The 19,389-nt window shown below is 50.2% G+C and overlaps 1 protein-coding gene across 3 annotated transcripts in view; it reads right to left on the bottom strand.

The window, feature by feature from the left end:
• Positions 1–19,389, bottom strand: part of ZFYVE26 (zinc finger FYVE-type containing 26) — a 710,441-nt gene that overhangs the window by 346,399 nt on the left and 344,653 nt on the right. For all 3 annotated transcript variants that reach the window (XM_086937127.1, XM_086937129.1, XM_086937128.1), the window contains exons 20-21: positions 18,493–19,241; positions 12,324–12,520 (exon numbers count right to left, since the gene is read on the bottom strand). In XM_086937127.1, the coding sequence (XP_086793253.1) occupies positions 12,324–12,520; positions 18,493–19,241 (946 nt within the window). The remainder of the gene's footprint in view (positions 1–12,323; positions 12,521–18,492; positions 19,242–19,389) is intronic.

Genomic DNA, 19,389 nt, shown 5'->3' with positions numbered 1-19,389 from the left:
ACTGCCTGGGCCATTCCATGGCAATGAGTATCATCCGTGCCCTGGACCGGGCCAGCTTGATGAGTACAGCCTGAATGGGTGGAAAAGCGTACAGAAAGCTGTTCGACCAGTTGATCCATAGCGCATTCCCCAGCGTCCCCTGCTGGTAGTACCTGGAGGCGAAGTCTTGGCATTTGCTGTTTTCGGCGGTGGCGAACAGATCTACGTCTGGAGTCCCCCACCTTGCGAAGACTTCTCCTAGTACTTCGTCGTTTATGACCCATTCGTGGTTTTCCTGAATGAGTCTGCTCATTGCGTCCGCCTGAACATTCTGCACACCTGGCAGATGGGTAGCCGTTATCGTCAGTCCTCTGGCCAGAAGCCAGTGCCAGATCGCCTGCGCCTCCTGCGACAGAGTGCGCGATCTCGAACCCCCCTGCTTGTTGAGGTAATACATCGTGGTCGTATTGTCTGTCTGTACAAGCAGAGAGTTGGTCTGAAAGGACGGATGAAAGGCCTTCAGGGCCAAGTGAACAGCTCTGAGTTCCAGGAAATTGATGTGATACGTGGCCTCCATCGGGGACCACGTTCCTTGAATCTGTAAGTCTCCGGAGTGCGCCCCCCAACCGTGGAGAGAAGCATCCGTCACGACAGTCTGCGTGGGAATGTCCTTGTGGAAGGGAACCCCTCTGAGGAGATTCTCCGCTGAACACCACCACTTCAGAGACTGAAGAGCATGCAGAGACAGTTGTATCTTGTCGTCCCAAGATCCTTTCCTCTGATCCCACCGGTTCTCCAAGCACTCTTGCAACGGTCTCATGTGCAGTCGTGCTTGTGGCGTTAGGAAGATACAAGAGGCCATCGATCCCAGGAGAGAAGACACCGTCTTCACTGTTGTAGATGGAGTGGTCATAAGAGCCTGAGCCTTCCGAAGGAGTGATAATCGTCGCTCCTCCGAAGGAGACACGCTTGCTGATAGCGTATTGATGGAGGCTCCCAAGTACTGTATGCATTGGACCAGAGTCGGGACAGACTTGGACATGTTTATGTGCAACCTCAGCTTGTTCAAGAGAACGCACTTCTTCTGGAAGTGTGCTCGAGCTTCCGAGTAGGAGGAGGCCTTGATCAACCAATCGTCCAGGTATGGGTAGACGAACACCTTGTTCTTCCTCAGGTGTGCTGCTACCACCGCCATGCACTTCGAGAATGTTCTCGGCGCAGACTTCAGTCCGAATGGGAGTACGGTGTATTGATAATGATTGGCGCCGACTTGGAATCGCAGGAACTTCCTGTGTTTGTGTGCAATGGGCACATGGAAGTACGCATCCTGTAGGTCTATAGCACATAGCCAGTCTCCCTGTTGCAACTGAGAATAAATCGGATTCAACGGCAGCATGCGAAACTTCTCTCTGAGAATCCACTTGTTTGCCTGTCGCAAGTCCAGAATGGGCCTGAACTCGTTCTTGTCCTTCTTGCGAACCAGGAAGAACCAGGAGTACAGACCTTTTCCTCTTTGAGACAGAGGTACGTCTTCTATCGCCCTTTTCCTTAACAGGATATCGGCCTCCGCCTGGAGCTCGCACAGCTGAAACTGCGAGCTGACCGGTGGAATTGCTGGAGGCGGGCTGGTGAACCGAAGACTGTATCCATTGCAAACAGCTTCCCCCCACTGGAGTGGGTAACGGATGCAGGATAAGTAAGCGCTCAGGGCCTAGACCCGGCCGGGCCTTTAGTCGCTGGTGCTGACTGTTGGCCGCCTCTGCCTTTCTGACGCTTCTGGAACGTCCTTCGGAACTGCTGCTGTTGTTGCTCCTGCTGTCCCGAAGCTTGGCCACGCCCTCTGCCCTGTCCACCGAACCGTCTCTGGAACGGGCGGTACGATTTCTTTGTCTCCTTGGGCTTTTCCAGACCCACAGCCATGAGTGTTTCGGCCTCCGCCTTCATGCGGGCCATTTTGTCATCCGCATGTTTTCCAAACAGGGTTTCGCCAGAGAATGGTAGATTGGCAACCCTTTGTTGTGAGTCAGATTCAGTGACGTGAGGCGGAGCCAGGCTGGTTAATCCCATGGTAGAGGCCATGCGCTGCTAGGAGGGAAGAATCAGCTGCAGCACTGATGACCTGATTTGCCACCAACATCCCCTCATTTAACACCTCCTGGAAATCTTCTCTCTTGTCACGCGGCAGTTCTACAAACTGCTGGAGGGATTCCCAGAAGGCACGGTCATAGCGCCCCAACAAGGCCGTGGCACTCGCAGCCTTCATGGAAGTCGCCGACGTCCCACAAACCTTCCTCCTAGCCGAATCCAGCCATCTAGATTCTTTATCTGGTGGGACTGTGGATGACGCAGTGGTGGCATGCTGTTTACGAGCTGCCGTCACTATCACCGAGTCTGGAGGGGGTTCCACTCTTAGAAAAGCCGGATCCCCCAGGCCCGGTACCAGTGGCAATAATGGGCGAGACAGATGTTTCTGGTGCAGCGTCTCGAAGATTACCGATGTCTTGGGCTTGGGCACCTTCAACGAGATGCCCAATTTTGCTGCACCTCTTAACAGGACATCGTGAAAGGACACCAGATCGTCAACCGGTGAAACCCTGGTCTCCAGTGACTCCGACAAAGTCGGAGAGTAGTGCCTGGTCCCAGAGGACCTCGTATGGGAACGAGACCTGTGCCTCCTGTGGCGTCGTCTCGACCGCGTGGATGACCTGTTGCGCGATCGTTCCCTCCTCCTGGAACGAGAACGCGATCTCCCAGTTCGTGGGCGCTCCGCAGGTTTCCGTGGAGGCGTCTTCCGTGGCCTATCCTGGGGTTTTGGTTTTGGCGTCCCCTTAGGCTGTGTAGGAAGTGGAGGCAGTGACACCGACCTTGGCAGAGGAGCAGGAGGTATCTCTGACGAGGAGCGGGCCCATGAGGCGGAAGCGGTGGTGGTGGTTGTCCTGAGGGAGGAAGTGGTGGAAGCGGAGGGTTGATGGGAGGATCCTCCCTAGGTACAGGAGGAGGGGGCGACTTCGGCCGTGGTGGTGTATAAACCACAGAGTACACCGAGCCCAGTGACTTCTTCGGGGGAGGGGACTGCGAACCAGCCCCTCCAGTAGGTGATCGCCGTCTCCGGTGTGAGAAGTTGGCCTGATATGCAGTGCTCACTATTCTAGTGATCACTATGTATCAGTCCAAACGACCCTTATTGATGATTGGTTGTAAGTCAACCTTTTAGACCAGCTATCCTAGTAGCATGGACAAGAGCAGTCTTTAGGCTAAACTCTAGAGGGCGTGTTAAGCCAGCTGTTATACCATCACATATACCCCTTGAACACCAAGTGAAAGGACATCACACAAGTTGTTATGAAAATAAAAGGATATTTATTTAGAACACAACAGCCCTGGACTCTTTATGAGGACAGGGCGCTAAGCACAATACAAAGCTCTTAAAGAAATTCTGAAAGTCGCACAATTTACACAAATGCCCGAGGGGCACGGAAAACCATATACTCTACAAATGGAATGCGAAATTACTAGCAGGTAAGTACTACGCTCATAGACTTTAGAAACGCTAGGCCTACAATGCTGAACCCTTAGATTAGAAGCAGGAGGTCTAGGAACGCCGTGTGCAGAGTGGGAACTCTCACGCGTAATGTGGGTCAAAGTCTATGGTTGCTAGAAATTACAAAGTTAGTGTTCTCGGGCGAACCCGACTAGGTAGGTCAAAAACGAAAATGGATCTAGACACTTAGAGAGTTGGTCTACGCTGGAGCACCGTGGTACTCGGTTTACCTAGCCCAGGGGCTGCGGCTGCATAGGGTTCAAGTGTCGTCGGGTTTTTTCGTTGACGAACCAGGAGCCTGAAGTGGAAGTTGCTGGCAGGCGACCAGTGAAGATGTTCCGGGCCGATCCAAGGACTGGATCAGCTGAAGAGGGTACCTGTAAGCAGAGGGGACCAGGTTCTGAATCACAAGCCAGTGATTAGATGGGCACCAGGATGGCACCGGATGGAGTCACCTCGACCAGGTGAGTGGGCGACGCTGGGCTCTGCAGTCTCTCGGACCAGGAGGCGTTGTCGGCGACTAGGATGGAGGTGCGAGCTGTCCCACGAAGGTATCTGCTGTCGGCGATGCTGGACCCAGGATTGGGGCAACAACTCTTGGCAAATGCAAGCCCACGCGGTGGACTCAAAATGGCGTCTGGAGTGGACCAGGAGGGTTCGGGGTGCTCCTCTGTTGGAGGGGAGCAAGGGCCAGTCTGGAGCAACCAGAACTGCGGTGGAAATGTCGTCGTTCGTCGTCAAGAGGGCTACAAGCCAGCAGGCAAGTAGCCGGACAACGCGGTGAGCAGAAAAGAGCAGAAGGGCCCCACGCAGATCTCGTGGATGCTGGGGGGCTGGAATTCGGTGCTGGAGTTGCTCAGGGTTAGGGCTTCTCAAACCCCAAAGCACTCACTCGAGGATCCCTAGGCGGTCGTGCTGGATAAGCGTAGTGCAGTTCTGAAGATGGCCGGTCCCTCGAGGTCTTGTCACACCCACGGATCTCAGCTGGGCTGATGATGTAGGTAGAGGTCAGAGGTGCCAGGGAAGCTGGGTCTCGTCATGCTGGTCGGTCTGGTTCCGGAGGAAGGACGTGCAGCAAACCGCAGGTTACTTAGTTGGTGCCCGCAGATGCAGGGTGACTACTCCTTAGTCACAAGGGAGAAATCTTAGGAAGAAGTTTTAAGTTCCTTTCGTAGAAAGTAGTTTCAGGATTCAAAGATGATCTAATTTGGAAGGGTCCCCGCTCCCACCTTTATTCTAAAGAAAGGGGATGGTACGGGACTAGGTCCTGCCCATGGGTGGGACCAGGAAGGGGGGTGGTTACACCCCTCTCCCATGCCGGACTTTCCCCAGCTATGGGGCTGGTGTGCCCCTGGAACTGGTTCAAACTGGCAGATGCACAGTGAGCACCGGGGTGCCACTTGCAGTCACCTTCCTATTCAGCCCTGCCTACCTAGGATACACAAAACCCTGTCTGGGATGGTGCTAGCACCGCCCCTGACAGGAAACCCTTTGTCCAAGCTCCCCTCGCTGGAAGGACTCCCAGCTGCAGGGGGTCAAACTTGTGTCTGTGGTGGCAGCATCCATTTTGTGATGCTGAGGCTCGAGTTAACTTTAACCGGGGTTCACAGTTACATACATGTTGTGTCCCTCTAGAAGGGTGGAATGCTAACCCCGTCGCCAGAATTGGCGAGGGGTTAGTATTCCAATTGGTATGACACCTTACTCGACATGTTTTGATAAAGCGATACCAGAGTTGGCATATAACCGCGAGGATTATAATGCACTTAAGAGTATATGGTATGCGTTATCATGGAACAGCTATTAGGACTTGGTTCCGCAAGCTGCAAATGGGCTCAGCTCATGCCAGAGCACCATCTCACATGATTCTATGCACTCTGCCTTCAGGATTGTTAAGGCCTGCCATAGGAGTGACTGATAGGAATCTATGTGTCCATTTTAGGGTTAGATATAGGTATACTATATCTACAGCAAAGGGTGATTACACCACTTTGCCCCAGCTGTCGTGCAGCCAGTTGTGTCAGATTTAGATGGCCAGCCAGGGGTGGCATAATACATGCTGCCGCCCCTGGTAGGCCCTGGGTACACCTATGCCCTGAGTTACAGGGTCTGATAAGGTGGCCCAGTACCAATTGGTAAATGCACCTAAGGTACACGTGTCAATTTAGTGAGAGAACAGCAAGGCTGTGGGTCTGATTAGCAGGCCCACAGCCAGAGAAGTCGTAAACCAGTGAAGCAAAAAGCAAAAATCTGGGGTGATCATAGGATTGCAGACCCTACTCTCCTACATCCGGCGCCCTCCACCAGACCCAGCGTGACTTACGGCGCCAGAACTCCTTCTGCCCCGCTTAGGAGAGTTGGAAAAACTCAGAGACGGCGATCTCTTTCTTCTCGACGCTGAGCGTCGCTTTTCCGGCGTCGAACGGCGCCTCCGCGACGTCGAACGCTTCTTCCTCGACGACGAACGCCGCCTCCGCGGCGTTGAACGTTCAGTCCTCGACGATGATTGTCGACTCCTCCTTGACGCCGACCGCTTTCTTGAGGTCCTCGACATAGAGGATCCCCTCGACGCCAACCGTCTTCTCGATGGCGACCGGCGGTGTCGCCTCGACGGCGAGCCTGTCGCTCCTCCTTCGACGCCGATAGCTCGACGCTGACGTCTACGACGAAGAAGCCGTCGACGGTGGTCTCGACGGCGGCCTACCCAGGCCCTTCGACGTCGATCCTTCACGCCGTCTCGACCCGTAGCCCCGGGGAAATGGGGAACACACCATCGTCATCCCTCTCGACGTCGTCGTCGATGCAATCGACGCTGACGGAGACCGGAACCGTTTGCTGGGCTTCCTGCCTCTGGGGAGCTCCCCAGAGGCCTCAGCAGAGGCAGAGGGAGCCTTCCCAGCCTGCCCAGACTCACCTGAAGCCTGCAGTCGTCTCTCCTCTAGGCCTTAAAGCCTAATCTTCAGCCTTTCCCTCAGGGTCCTTGCTGAAAGGTTCTGGCAGATGTCACATTCTTCAGGTACATGTGCTTCAGGGAGACAGATTATGCAGACGTCGTGTGGATCAGTCTTGGACTTCGTCCTTCCACATGCTGGGCACTTGTCGAAAAGAGCAGGCATATTAGAGCCCTAAAAAGCCTGAACAAATACACAGGAGTGAAGGGAAACAACAAGAACAGCAACTGAAAACATTTTAACCAAAAGTGCACAAAAATCCAATAAACCCATGAAAAAGGGAGAGCTCAATGCACCAGGGTCCTGTTAGCAGGAGCCGGAAAAAAGAACTGAAAGTAGGAGGGACCTGCTGTGCATTCTGGGACACTGGGAGAAGTTCTGGAAAGTTCTCTTAAAGGCACAGTATCCTACTTAAGCCACATAATGGCAGCCTATAGGGCTTGTCTGTCCATGCCTTCCTCTCTATCATTCCAGAGGCTTTTACTGGTAGAGGCAAGTTTCTCTATGGAAGAAACTGGGCAGGCTGTGATGTGTGTGTGGTTTTGTTGGTGGAATTTCTAGTTGAAGTACTGGACAGTGTAGCCTGTGGATATAGGCTGCATTATTTGTCTTTAAATTCTCTCTTAGGTGCCTTTGCAGTTCTGCATTTTTTGACAACTTCAGAGATTATTTTTGATTGCCGGGGTCCACGCACATGGGCGGAACTATTCACTAGATTATGACTATACACAGAGATCCCCTACTACAGAATTACACTTTATTCTATACCCTGCTGGTCTTGACTCTTCTGCCAGTTAGGGGTTTGAACCCGCTGTTTGGAAGAGCCCTTGTTGTAGGAGCGGTATTTCTTTTTGAATTCTTTTTTCTTTTCGAGACCTACCGCCTTGAGAGTATCCAGCTGTGTTTTCATGCTCTGCAAGTCTTCGTCTGTGCTCGCTCCAAACAGTGAAGTCCCCGAAAACGGCAAGTTCAGAATACGCGCTTGGGCTTCTGGTTTTAAAGTAGTTAGGCGCAACCAGGATGATCTCCTTGCCGATATTCCGTGGGCATATCCATGAGCCGCCAGGGTTGCCCCATCCGCTGCGGCACCTATAATTTGGTTGGAGACCTGACTGCCCTCCAGAAGGATTTCTTCAAAGTCCTTACGGTCTTCCTGAGGGATCTTGTCCACAAAACGCTGTAGAGAATCCCACAGGGACCTATCGTAATGTCCCAAAAGGGCATCTGCGTTAGAAACCTTAAGAAAAGACGCTGAAGTACTGCAGTCTCTTGTCCTCCACGAATCTTGCGTCTTGCTGTCTTTGTCCGGAGGTACAGTAACAGAAGAGGAAACTGCACTGGATTTCCTAGCTGCTGCGATGATTACTGAGTCCGGGGGCGTATCAGCTCGAAGAAACAGAGGGTCCTCTTCTGGAGATTTGTATTTCTTCAGGATCCTCGCCGGAGCCGCTTTGACCGTTGCTGGAGTGAGGAATACCTCCATCACCGGATCTATAATGCCAGGCACTAAGGGCAAAAGGGGTTTAGGTGCCGACCTGTGATGCAGCGTTTCAAAAATCACTGAGGTCTTGACCTGCGGAGTTGTTAAGGGAACTCCCGGTTTTATAGCCCCTCTACCCAGTATGTCCTGAAAGGAGAAGATATCCTCGATCGGAGATACCCTTGATGGAGAGGAATCCGTCAGAGTGGGTGAGTATTCTCTATGGGAGCGTGTCGGAGAAGAAGATGTAGTCGGTGATCTTTGTTCTCTCCTTCTGCTCCTAGATCTGGATCTACGCCTGGAGGCACGAAATCTAGAGCGGGATCTTTCCCTACGGCGAACCGGAGAGTGTGATCTTCCTTTGGACCTCACCGGAGAGCGAGACCGTTCCCTAGTTCTAGAGAAAGGCTGCTGCAATCGAAACGCCGTCTCTTTATCTGTAGCTCAGTTGTGCAGCTGTGCATACCACCGTGGAGACAGTCTGACAGTAGAAGGCTGCTGTGCGGCGTCCCTCACTGGAGACAGTGCAGGTGCTACATCCTTTCGCCCCTGTGGAGGAGGTGAAGGGGAGTGTCTTGATTCTTCGCCGCCCGACGTGTAAATGATCACATCCGGGCCAGAAGATGATCTTGATGAGGAAGACAGACTCACAGGAGAAGCAGTGCAACTGTGAGAACCACGATGCTCTGGAGTTCTCTTCCTCTTGGCAGCGTGACTGATGCTCTCTGGAGAGCCCTGGTCCCCTTCCGCAGCTAAAGCTGTTCTTGAGGACCTCTGAGATGTAGGCCCATGACTCGAAGACGGTGCCGGCCGGCTCGATGCCTCGGTGTGTTGCGCCACCACTGGCTGATGAATCATAAGAGATTGCGCTGGAGTCTCCTGTCTCGACGTCGAACGCCGGGGGGGTGACGTTGACGGAGGAGCCCTCGACATCGAGCGCCTTTTGACTGGACGCCGACGGAGGATGCTGGGTCGCTGAATGCCCTCGACTGGAAGGCCTCAACGTCGAGCGTCGATGGAGAGACGCTGACGGAGGATGCCTCGACATCGATCGCCGAATACCTGGCGTCAACGAAGGGTGCCTCGTCGTCGATCGCCAATGACCTGGCGACGGACGGAGGGTGCCTCGATGTCGAGCGTCGATGATGGGATGCCGACGGAGGATGCCTCGACGTCGAACGCCAGTGACTACGCGTCGACGGAGGCTTCGGCGTCGAAGACTCGACCTGAGGCTTCGACGACGGAGGTCTCGACGTCGATCTTCTACACTCCAACGTCGACCTCTCCCTCGACGCTGCACGTCGCCCGGTTGACGGCAGCGGAGTTTCCTTGACTCTCGACGCTGAAGTCTTCACCGTCGAGGGGAGTTGACTCATCGTCGGTGGAACCTTCGACAGCGATCCCGACACCGAAGGAGAGCAAACCGGAACATCTCTCGACGTCGACTGCACCCTCCGCTTTTTCAGTCTCTTTGGAGACCTACCTCTCTCAGAAAGCCCATAAATCCTGACTTTTTCTCTGTCCTTGAAAGTTCTACTTGACAAGGACTTGCAGTGATCACAGCTTTCTGGAGAATGAGAGTCAGGAAGACGGAGGATACACACAGGATGTGTATCAGTCTTAGCTTTCTTCTTCTCACAGGAAGAGCAGGGATCAAAAAGCGAAGGCATTTTTGACCAAAAATTAACCTTTTTTGAGCCCAAAAAAGCCAGCACTAGCTCTCTAAGGCTAAAAGCCGTCGAGTGAAGACAAAAATTGAAGGAAAACACCAAGTATTTTTGACAGAAAGTCAAAAAAAGGTGGGAGCTGTTTAACCAGGGTCCTGACTGAAAGAGCCGGAAAGAACAACTGACCTAACTGTCAGGGCTGCCTCAAAGGCCTGTTGCCAGTTTTAACTTATTCACTTTTCAATGCAGCTTATGGCTGGCAATGTCTTTTATGAGCAATTTGCAGAATTTATGAGTGTTTTTACTCATTAAAACACAAAGTTTAAGGATTATTTGACCTAATGTGTTTTTGTTTCCTTTCTAATTGCTGTACATAAGTGTTTACATTGTGTAGCCATGGGTTTGGAGCTGCATTGGTGTGTGAAAAATGATATATGTATTTACATATATTTGGAACGAGATAGATCTGTTTTTTACATATATATTTTTATATTGTTTCCGGGGTCCCGCACATGGGCGGGAGTATTCAGTGCTTATGACTATTGATGAGGATCCCTTGGAAGAGAAAGGGTTATTACCGTTTCCCAGAGAAAGTTGTCTTATAGGGCGAGTAATGACTCCAGCGGTAAGTAGCCCATTGCAGACTACCCTACACTCCCCCTAGCACGAGGAAGTCAGATCCTGCCGACCAAAAAGAAGAAGCACTGAAGTGTCGCGAAAAGTAAGAACTGTGGAAGAAGGAACTGACTTGCCATGAACCCTGCCAGTCTGTTCACTGTTCACAACAATTGCGCCAAAGTTGACTCACCCTGCAAGCTGCTGCACCTCCAAAAGCCTGAGAGGACTGCCAGCACTTCTGCCTAGGCTCAGGAACTTCTGTGGAGCAGTGGAACTACTTCCTCGCATACTACAAGCACCCCAAGAGACATGTAAGGTCTCCAGACTGCCGAACGCCGACATCAAAAAGTACCACTGCACCCGAGCCTAGCCCAAGCTGAAGTGGGGGTGCCGGGGGACCACCTTGGCACTGTTGCGCCACAGTGGGCGCCCGGCCCTCCAGAGACGGAGGTCACCATGGACGTGCCCTCTGTGGACTTCTCGACGCCGCCTGCAACCTGTGTGCAGGCCTCCTCAAACAGAAGTGTTTCCAGTGACGAAAACCAGATGCCTAGAAGTACCTCTGCACCTGGCCACCCCAGCCCCAAGAGAAGAGGATCAAAGGTGTTCCCACATCCCGACCATCGTGAGACCTGAGCCCCCTTGTTGGTTCAAACCGACTGGCCTCCCAGTCCAAACCTGCACCCTCTTTATGACCTGATCGATTCCCATTTACCAACAATCAGCACCGACGCTGTATTGCACCTCTGCATCCAGCCGCCTGGAGTGACTTCTTGGTGCTGCCTTGGACCTTGCCCTTAACTCACCCTAAGTCCAGCAGATTGGTCCCGTAAGTCACTGTGGAAGTAACTGTACGCAGTATTTGTTTTTCCTTCATAAGATAACATTGCCACCTCAGAGAATTGCACTAGGTGTTGACTTTTGAAAACTACAAGTATTTCTACCTCAAAACATACTTACCTGATCATATTGATTCTGGTGCATTAATATATATAAATATATGTTTTATTTCTATAAATTGGTGTGGATGTCCTTACTGAGTCATGTGCATAATTTACTGACTTTGTGCATTTGCAGACATCGAAGACTCCTCTCTGATCAGCCTAAAGCTGCTCGACCACACTATCCCCTAAAAGAGCACCTTAGGTTCACTAGAGCAAGCCCCTGTCCACCCATAAGGGAATACATGTACCTGGACTCTTTGCACAGTATACATCTTTTTGGTATAGTACACAAAGAGCCAGCTTCCTACAATAAGCACGAGAAAAGAGTCATGCAAGCCCCAATCACCAGCTGTCTGGGCAACGGCAACACACTGTACGCAGGAACAGCCACCAAACTCATGAGTAGGCTCCAGATGATAAACAATTCAGCAGCCAGATTAATTCACAAACTGCCCAAATGGTGCCACATCACCCAGCACATGAGGGATCTCCACTGCCTCCCCGTCCAGAAAAGATGCCAAATCAAACTACCGACACACACCTACAAAGCTCTCCACCACCAAGGGCCACCATACATGAACCACTGCCTGAACTTCCACCAACCATTCAGAAACCTTCGCTCCGCCTCCCTCGCCCAGACACCACCCATCTGCCGCAGCCACAGCAAAGGCCGCTCCTTCACCCATCTCATCACCAAGTCCTAGAACACCCTACCTCACCACCTCTGAACATCACACTCACTGACAGATTTCAGGATGAGACTCAAGACCTGGCTTTTCGACTTAGCCCAGCAACTCAAGAGCCTGGATACCCTCATGGGTGATAAGCCGTGCTCTAGAAGTACTGATAGATTGATTGTATGTCATCCAGTAAGAAAAAGAAAATCTGGCTATCTTTGAGCTACCACAGCATATCTTCTATCTATTACCTACCAGCAAGCATTGCTCATACGAGAAACAAGACCGTTTTTTCTAATCTGCATTTAGTAACTTCCAGGTAATAAAAGCTCATCAAAATGCGCAACTGTGTGGCAATACTTCAACTTGCTTAGATTTAGTGATTATTTCTATTGTGCTAGAGATGCTCTAATAAGCTTATTTAGTAAGCAGATTAAAAAAATTGTGCTTTATGGAAAATGTTTACCTTCTGGTAGACATGCAGCTCCCGTTTCTTCTTCTGCAGGTCAATTTTCAATTCTTCATCTATTGAAAAATCACTGATGGAATACGCGAGAATTTCCAGGCATGCCTCCAGGGGCCATTTTTCCAGGAAGTGAAGCACCATACGGCTTCTTAATGTTGCATTTCTAATGGCCATCAGGTACCGCCAACCATCTTGATCTGTTATCAAAGCATAGATTGCACATAAGACTTAAGCTGCCTGTGAAGAAGGCTTAGAATCAATATCTTGGTAAGGATTTGTGGCCCTCATTACCATTTTGAGCTCAAAGTCAAAAGCAGCTTGAATATGGATAAGGCACTAGAACCACAGATGTTACTTACTATTCGATTTCCACAAGTAATGAAACAAAGAATGCTGTAGCTCTATCCTGCCCAAACTGGATGCCATGGAAGAGCTACTGCAGGTAGTGCTAGACAACAAGTTACTAACCTTTGGTAACTAGCTTTCTGTTGAATACTCTATTTACACTCATATTCCCTCCATTCAACTGATGGGAATCAGATATTTGCAATGCTCTCATGTGTTGGTAGGTGGCATCATGGCTCCATCTCAGCTCTGAGAACCAACCTGGACTTGACATCACTGAGCTGCATAAGTCACCATCCTGGCATGCTGACGTCCACTCAGCGATCTTTTTTCCACACACTTTCAGAAGTGGAGGATTGGCTCATGAGATTGACGGTTGTTACAGTGCATGGAAACTTACTGGTGATCTTATTCAAAATTGCTTGACCATTCCACACAAAGAACGTGCAGGGAGGGCCTTGAAGACCATAAAAACCACACTTCTTAAGGGGCCATAAGACCAATGAATAAAAAACAGAGTCTTTACTAATTAACCCAACTCTTGAGATCCTGTTGCAAACTTTAATAGTAAACTAAAACAAGGATCTAGAGAGATATTTAGGAGAATTCTTTCATGAACAGTACAGTGATATGTTTATGAATATTTATGTCACTTAATGAAAAAAGTCCACAAACATTTTCAAATATGGTACCTGTTGGACCCGGCCCCTTTGGCAGGTTCACCCCGAGACTTTCTGCTTTTTCCTAGCCTGTTTCTGGAACCTGGTGGTGGTGATTTTAGGCCTCTACGCACGTTTTCACTGTGGTACAGTGTAAAGTGCTTGAGCTCTCTGTGTATGTGTGGTGAGTGACCTGCCCTCCCATAGGAATGAATGGGGAATATGTATGCCCATGGTAGTTCCTGATGTGTGGGGAGTGCAGGGGCAAGTTTGATATGTGCGAACTCGTGAGATTGAATGCTGCGTAATGGTATATGCGGCATGATTGTGTCTAGTCTAGAAGTGCCACTTTTAAAAGTTGGCATATTTGTGTAATTTGTGTCTGGCGTGTGATTGGCTGGTGAGCCTGGTCCAGGAGTGCCTGGGCCTGCTTGTGGATTGACTGTCTGGTTTGAGGATGACAGGGGCTGGGGAGCCCCAAGAGGTTGTCTGAGTCAGCCCGTGGATGAAAGGCTGCCAGGTAAGTGGGAAGAGATGGCACCTGGGAGTGACTAGGGCTGTGCCTGCCTGACCACAATGCTGGCTCCACCTCCCGCTGGGCGACTGTCACCTCTGTCCCTGACACTGAAGAGAGGTCCCTAAAACCAGTTCTAGCTGGTTCTCACACTGCCTGCACAAAGACTTCAAAGACTTTTCTCTGTATAAGAAGGGGCTGTGTCCCCTTCCAATTTGTTCTTGTTTTCAACTTGAATCTGCCAGGGGCGTGCTGCTGCTTGGGCCAAGGGAAATCCCTGGGCCCTGCCCAGCCCCTGGATGCCTGGAGGACTTCTGGGGGACTTTGCTTTGCCCTGGAACCCTGCTGTTGCTGGACTGGTGACCTTTGGTTGCCTATAGCGCTGGGAGCGCTTTGTTTTGCTGTTCTAGCGCCTGGAAACGCTTGTAGGCGGTCTCTGGCGCTTGGGAGCGCTTTGTCTTTGCCCATGGCGCCTTGTGTGGTTCTAGAGCTGGGGAGAGCTTTGGCCGGTGCCCACCCGGCGTTTGCCCCGCGGCCATGCCTCTAGTCTTGACTTTTTGATTCACCTCGAGGGAGCCCACCCCTCGGTGAAGTGATTCCCCGCCTGCCTGCCTAAGCGGGGCCACTGCGCTGCCCGCAGCGACCCGGAAGTGGTTGGCCGGCCGGCCAATCCTGGCGCGACCGGCCGGAAGTCCCGCTCCCGCAGCCCGGGGGAAGGAAGAAGTATCGCCGCCGGTGCGGGGCTCCCGCGTTCTGGAGGGAGCCCCGGGAGAAGATGAGCGGCATGAGGAGGAGAGCGGAGGCACATTGCCGGTGCCTGCCCCCACCGCGAACACAGGAGAGCCCCGCTGGTGCCATGGATGATGTTGCCGGTCTCCTGTGATTGTGAGGGAGACCGGGGAAGAAGGAAGCCGCCTGCCATGTCCGCCCCGGGGCCCCTGAGTGAAGGGAGAGCCACGGGGAGGGAGAGAAGACCGGCCGCCCGAGCCACGAGGCCTCCGTACTGCGAGGAGAGCCCCGCAGCAGGACCGCGAGCAGTCGGTGAGTCTGGGCTCGGCTGGGCAGAAGAGAAGGGAGGGGCGCCAGGACACATTGTCGGTGTCCGCCCGCCCCAGTAGCGCGAGCTCGCGCTAATTGTCAATATGAAGCCACGAGGGCTTCAAGGGCGGCCCCGGTTGGCAGAGGGTCGCCCCAACGTGGAGTAAGAGCCTGCGAGGCTCAGAGGGGCCTCACTTGTCTTTGAGCCTAGTGAAGGGCTCCGGGGGCATTTGGTCTATTTCGGCCTGCAGAGGCTCTGGGGCACAAGTGGATCTCGAGTCCCCTCCGAAGGACTCCAATGAGGGGCATAATTGTTCAAGAGCCCTGAGAGGCTCCCAGTTGTTTCTGAGTCCCCGTGTGAGGGGCTCCATCATCTTGAGGGCAGTTGTATTTACGAGCCCAGCGAGGCTCGAGGGGCCCTTGTTTGCAGAGCATGAGGGCTCCATGGGCCATTTCTAGTTAGAGGGGGCGCCGGGCACATTGCCGGTGCTCGCCCCCTCCTGCCTGCAAAGGATTTGTTCAGAGCCTGTGTGGCTCCTACATTGGGCATGTGTTATGCCAGAGTCTGTGTGGCTCCAACGTGTGTAGAGTGTTTTCAGAGCCTGTGTGGCTCCAATAGTTGGCGCAGTTTTTGCCTAAGGGTCAGTGAGGACCATGTCGCAGTTTGGATTCCCAGCCTCCCAGCAATTAGTGGGCAGCTGCACCGTTTAGGTCTTGGGAGTGTTCTCAGGTGCCCAGCAAGTAGTGGGTACCTGCTACGTTTAGGTTTTGCGCCAGTGGTGCACCCCTGACTGGCGCTGCATGGCAGCGCGCCCTGACATTCTGGACACAGGGCTCTTTTAGTCCCTTTATTAGATGGGGGCTGGTATGTGATTTCTGCGCAATGTGATTTCTATGTTTTTAATAGCAATTGCCTACTGTGTGTTTTGGCGCTATTGTATTGTTCTGGCACCTCTGAATGTTTTTAGGCAACATGTGTCTTCCTTTTCCCTGCGCTGCACCTCTGAATGTTTCAGGCATCATGTGTCTTCTTGCGCTGCACCTCTGAATGTATTTTATTGCATCATGTGCTTTGTTCTGAACACCGCTGAATGTGTAGGTTTATGCTTCATGTGTTTCCCTTGTCTTACACCTCTGAATGTTTTTAGGCCTCATGTGTTTTTCCTTTACTACTCCTCTGAATGTGTTTCATGCATCATGGGTATTGTGTTCTTGTTTATACCCCTAAATGTATTTTATTCTTAGGTAGTTGTTCTTTTTAGTACAGGTGGTCCTAGTGAGGTCCTGGTTCCTGTTACCAGTGGTTACTGGTTGGGTGCCATAGTGGCTAATTTGTGCTACTATGATTTTTATTCTTTATTATTCTTTATTCTAAAAGTGCTATTTCTGATTCTGACAGTGGCCCATGTGGCCCTGTCCTGTACATAATCCCTTGTGAATATTGCCCGTGCCAGTTGGCACAATGTACATGTGTGATTTCTATCTGATGTGTTTTGACAATACAAAAGTTATTTTATAATAACCTTGTGTGGAGTTCCTTTTGTGGTGTGCCTAGTATGTTGTTGCTGTTGTGTGCTGGCGCAAATGCTTTACACATTGCCTTACTGCTCGTGCCAAGCTACCAGGGGGTGAGCAGGGGTTATCTTGGCGTGTGACTCCCTTGCCCTGACTAGAATGGTGGTTTCTGCCTGGCTTTGGCGTCAGCCTTAGCCAACGAGAAATAGCCAGTTCTAACAGTACCCCTTCCACTTTCAATAGAGGAGGGTTGCTCTATTTAAAATGTCGACCCTTCCCGTAGCTATGTTTTACTTACTGACTATTTTCTGCAAACTAGACACTGTTTTTCTTTAAACTAGAAAGTGTCATTATTACTTTTGTATGAATCAGAAACAGTTGTGGGCAAATATAGAGATTCTACACGCAAAAAAGGAACGAAGGCTTGGGTTTGCAAAATTGTTGTTTGTATTATGCAGCATCCTTCGCTTTACAGATTTGTTGTTTCGGATTGAGATTTTCCTATTTTGATAAGTTTTTGGTATCAATCGAGCTTAGAAATGTTGGTATATTTGAAACACAAAACTTTACAATACACATGGACAATGATGAAAAAAATGCTCTGGCAATATAAAATCCCAGATTGTCATGCAAAAACTCCACTCCAATGCTGAATGGATTTATCTCTGAACTTCACAGAAGGGATGATTCACAGATGGTCGTGTTTAGGCATAAGTTAAATATATGTGGTCTTTTTTAAGATGTAACATTAAAGAATTGCAATAAGCTTTACCCTGTGAATATTTCTAACAGACATTGTTACTACTTTCTATTTTTACAGATAAACTCAGTACATAATAGTCTTTCAAAAGAGGAATTGATGACATCAGCTGACCAAGCTTGAAAACTGTTCTCAGACAAAAACTGTAACCTCTCTCCTAAGCTATTGGTACAGAGAATTGTGTGGAACAAACTTTCTAGGTTACTGAAATGACAGTCAAGTAGCTAAGTGGGAATATAACACAAAACTTCATTTAAACAATACTCTTTGAAAACGCTATTTCCGTATGGGTTGTGTGAAGATCTCGTGGAACCAACTCCATCATCAACTGTGATAAGAAACATACGACTATACCCCCCCCACCCCACCCCCCAGCAGGTAGGAAAGACACTGAAGAAAAATTAACCAGTAGGTGTAACGGGGCAGATCTCACCTCAACCTACCCCATCTAGGCTAACTGTAATATTATGGAGCATTGCAGGGTTGAGGTCCAAGGTTACATCTCCTAATTGGCACACCTTCATTGAGCAATACGATATCTGCCTCTTTCAGGAAACATGGCTGGTGGATTCTATTGTCCAGGCTACTTAAACTACCACATTCCAGGTACCAGTGGGGGAAAGGTCGCCCATCTGGGGGATTAAAAATCTGGGTTCGCCAGGTCATCAGTTATGATATCCAGGTACTCCAGACTCAGAGCAACGATATTCTTGCCATTCGGTTGAAGAAGGGACCGCAATGTAACATCGACATTTATACGGTGTATGCAAGGGGACTGAGTGGGGGAAGAAGTCAGACGTTTTAGGGGCTCTCGACGATCTTCTAGACCTGCATTCCTGGGATTCCCTAGTGTTGGTTGGGGGTAATTTTAATTCAACCTTTAAGCCGCTAGGTAGCGAGGAGCACGACCTTGCAAGGGAGGAAGATGCCCAGTGGAAATCCCAAGACTGGAACTAGCGCCTATTAAACAATGGTGAAAAACTAACGTGTGAGCTGAGACTGCAGGGATTGAACCTGTGACCTGAAAATTCTATACAGGCCTTAACAGTAAATGCTTCAATTCTAGGAAAACAGGAAAACTTGAAGCCAAGGAAAGAACTCATAACGCAACCCAATCCACCATCATTAGTGACCCAAATCCTCTACTCCTCTTGGTCTGAATGGAAGTGTCATCCCATCTGACCACCCACAGCCATGCCAATACAGAATTATTTCCCTATATGCACAATTCAAAATCATTCATACACTTCAATGACACTTCTTTGCTTTATTGCTGGATTTGCTCATTATAAATACAAATACACTGATATACTATGAAAGAAATGTGAAATAACTTACCCTCAGCAGCCGCACAGCATAGTACTAAATCTCTCACTGCAGGCAGATCCTCAACATGACCAGCATACATTTCCAAGAGCATTACAGCTCTATGCCAGTCCTTTGATGTGAGTAAATGCTGAAAAGCCTCTGTTAAAACATTGGCACTTGTGGAAGAATGCAGGCCTGACAGTATCAAAGATACACATGACTTGCCACAGAGTGCACTGGCAGGACTGCCTCCTTCCTCCTCTTTGATGATGTCCACTGGCTCAAGCATTACAGTCAGGAAGTTCTGCAAAATCGGAAACCCCTGTAGCAAGAGTTCACATTCTTTGGCAATCTGCTCTATCTCTAGTGGGGATTCTTTTTTACTTCCAATAAATTCTTTCCAGGATAAGCTTGTTTTTGGAGCTTTCTGTACCTTGGAAGCACTCAGACATGCAATGACAGATGTTAATTTAGACTGAGATATTAGAAACTCTAGTGTAGAAGCAGTAAGAGCATACTGGCTGGAGTCTCCAGGTGAGGAAGAAAGTTCCTTGCAGATGCCTTGTTCGCCATTCACAAACGAATGAAGGTCTACCATTGTTGAGTCTGGCAGACAAGTCTCTGTCAGCTGTTGTGTTAACATGTAAAGGTTAGTGACAAGGGACTGAGCTTGGCTCTGTTTCCTTGAGCTGCAGATAGGCAAGGTTCTGCAGCAGCAGTTCACAATAATCTGCTGCACATTCAGATTCAAGTCTTCAGCGCACAACAATGATGATAGTCTGCAGAATTAAAGACAAATAATGAATACTTTTAATAACTGAACACATTAGAAACTGCATTTGTGGGGTAAAAGCAAATCGCAAGTAGTTACCTATATCATTTAAATATGCGCTTAATGAGTCGTAGTTGGACTTGTGCTGCCTAGTG

Source organism: Lissotriton vulgaris, chromosome 9 (assembly GCF_964263255.1).
Source record: "Lissotriton vulgaris chromosome 9, aLisVul1.2, whole genome shotgun sequence".
Classification (NCBI taxonomy): domain Eukaryota; kingdom Metazoa; phylum Chordata; class Amphibia; order Caudata; family Salamandridae; genus Lissotriton; species Lissotriton vulgaris.
This window is presented reverse-complemented; position numbering and strand designations above follow the sequence as displayed.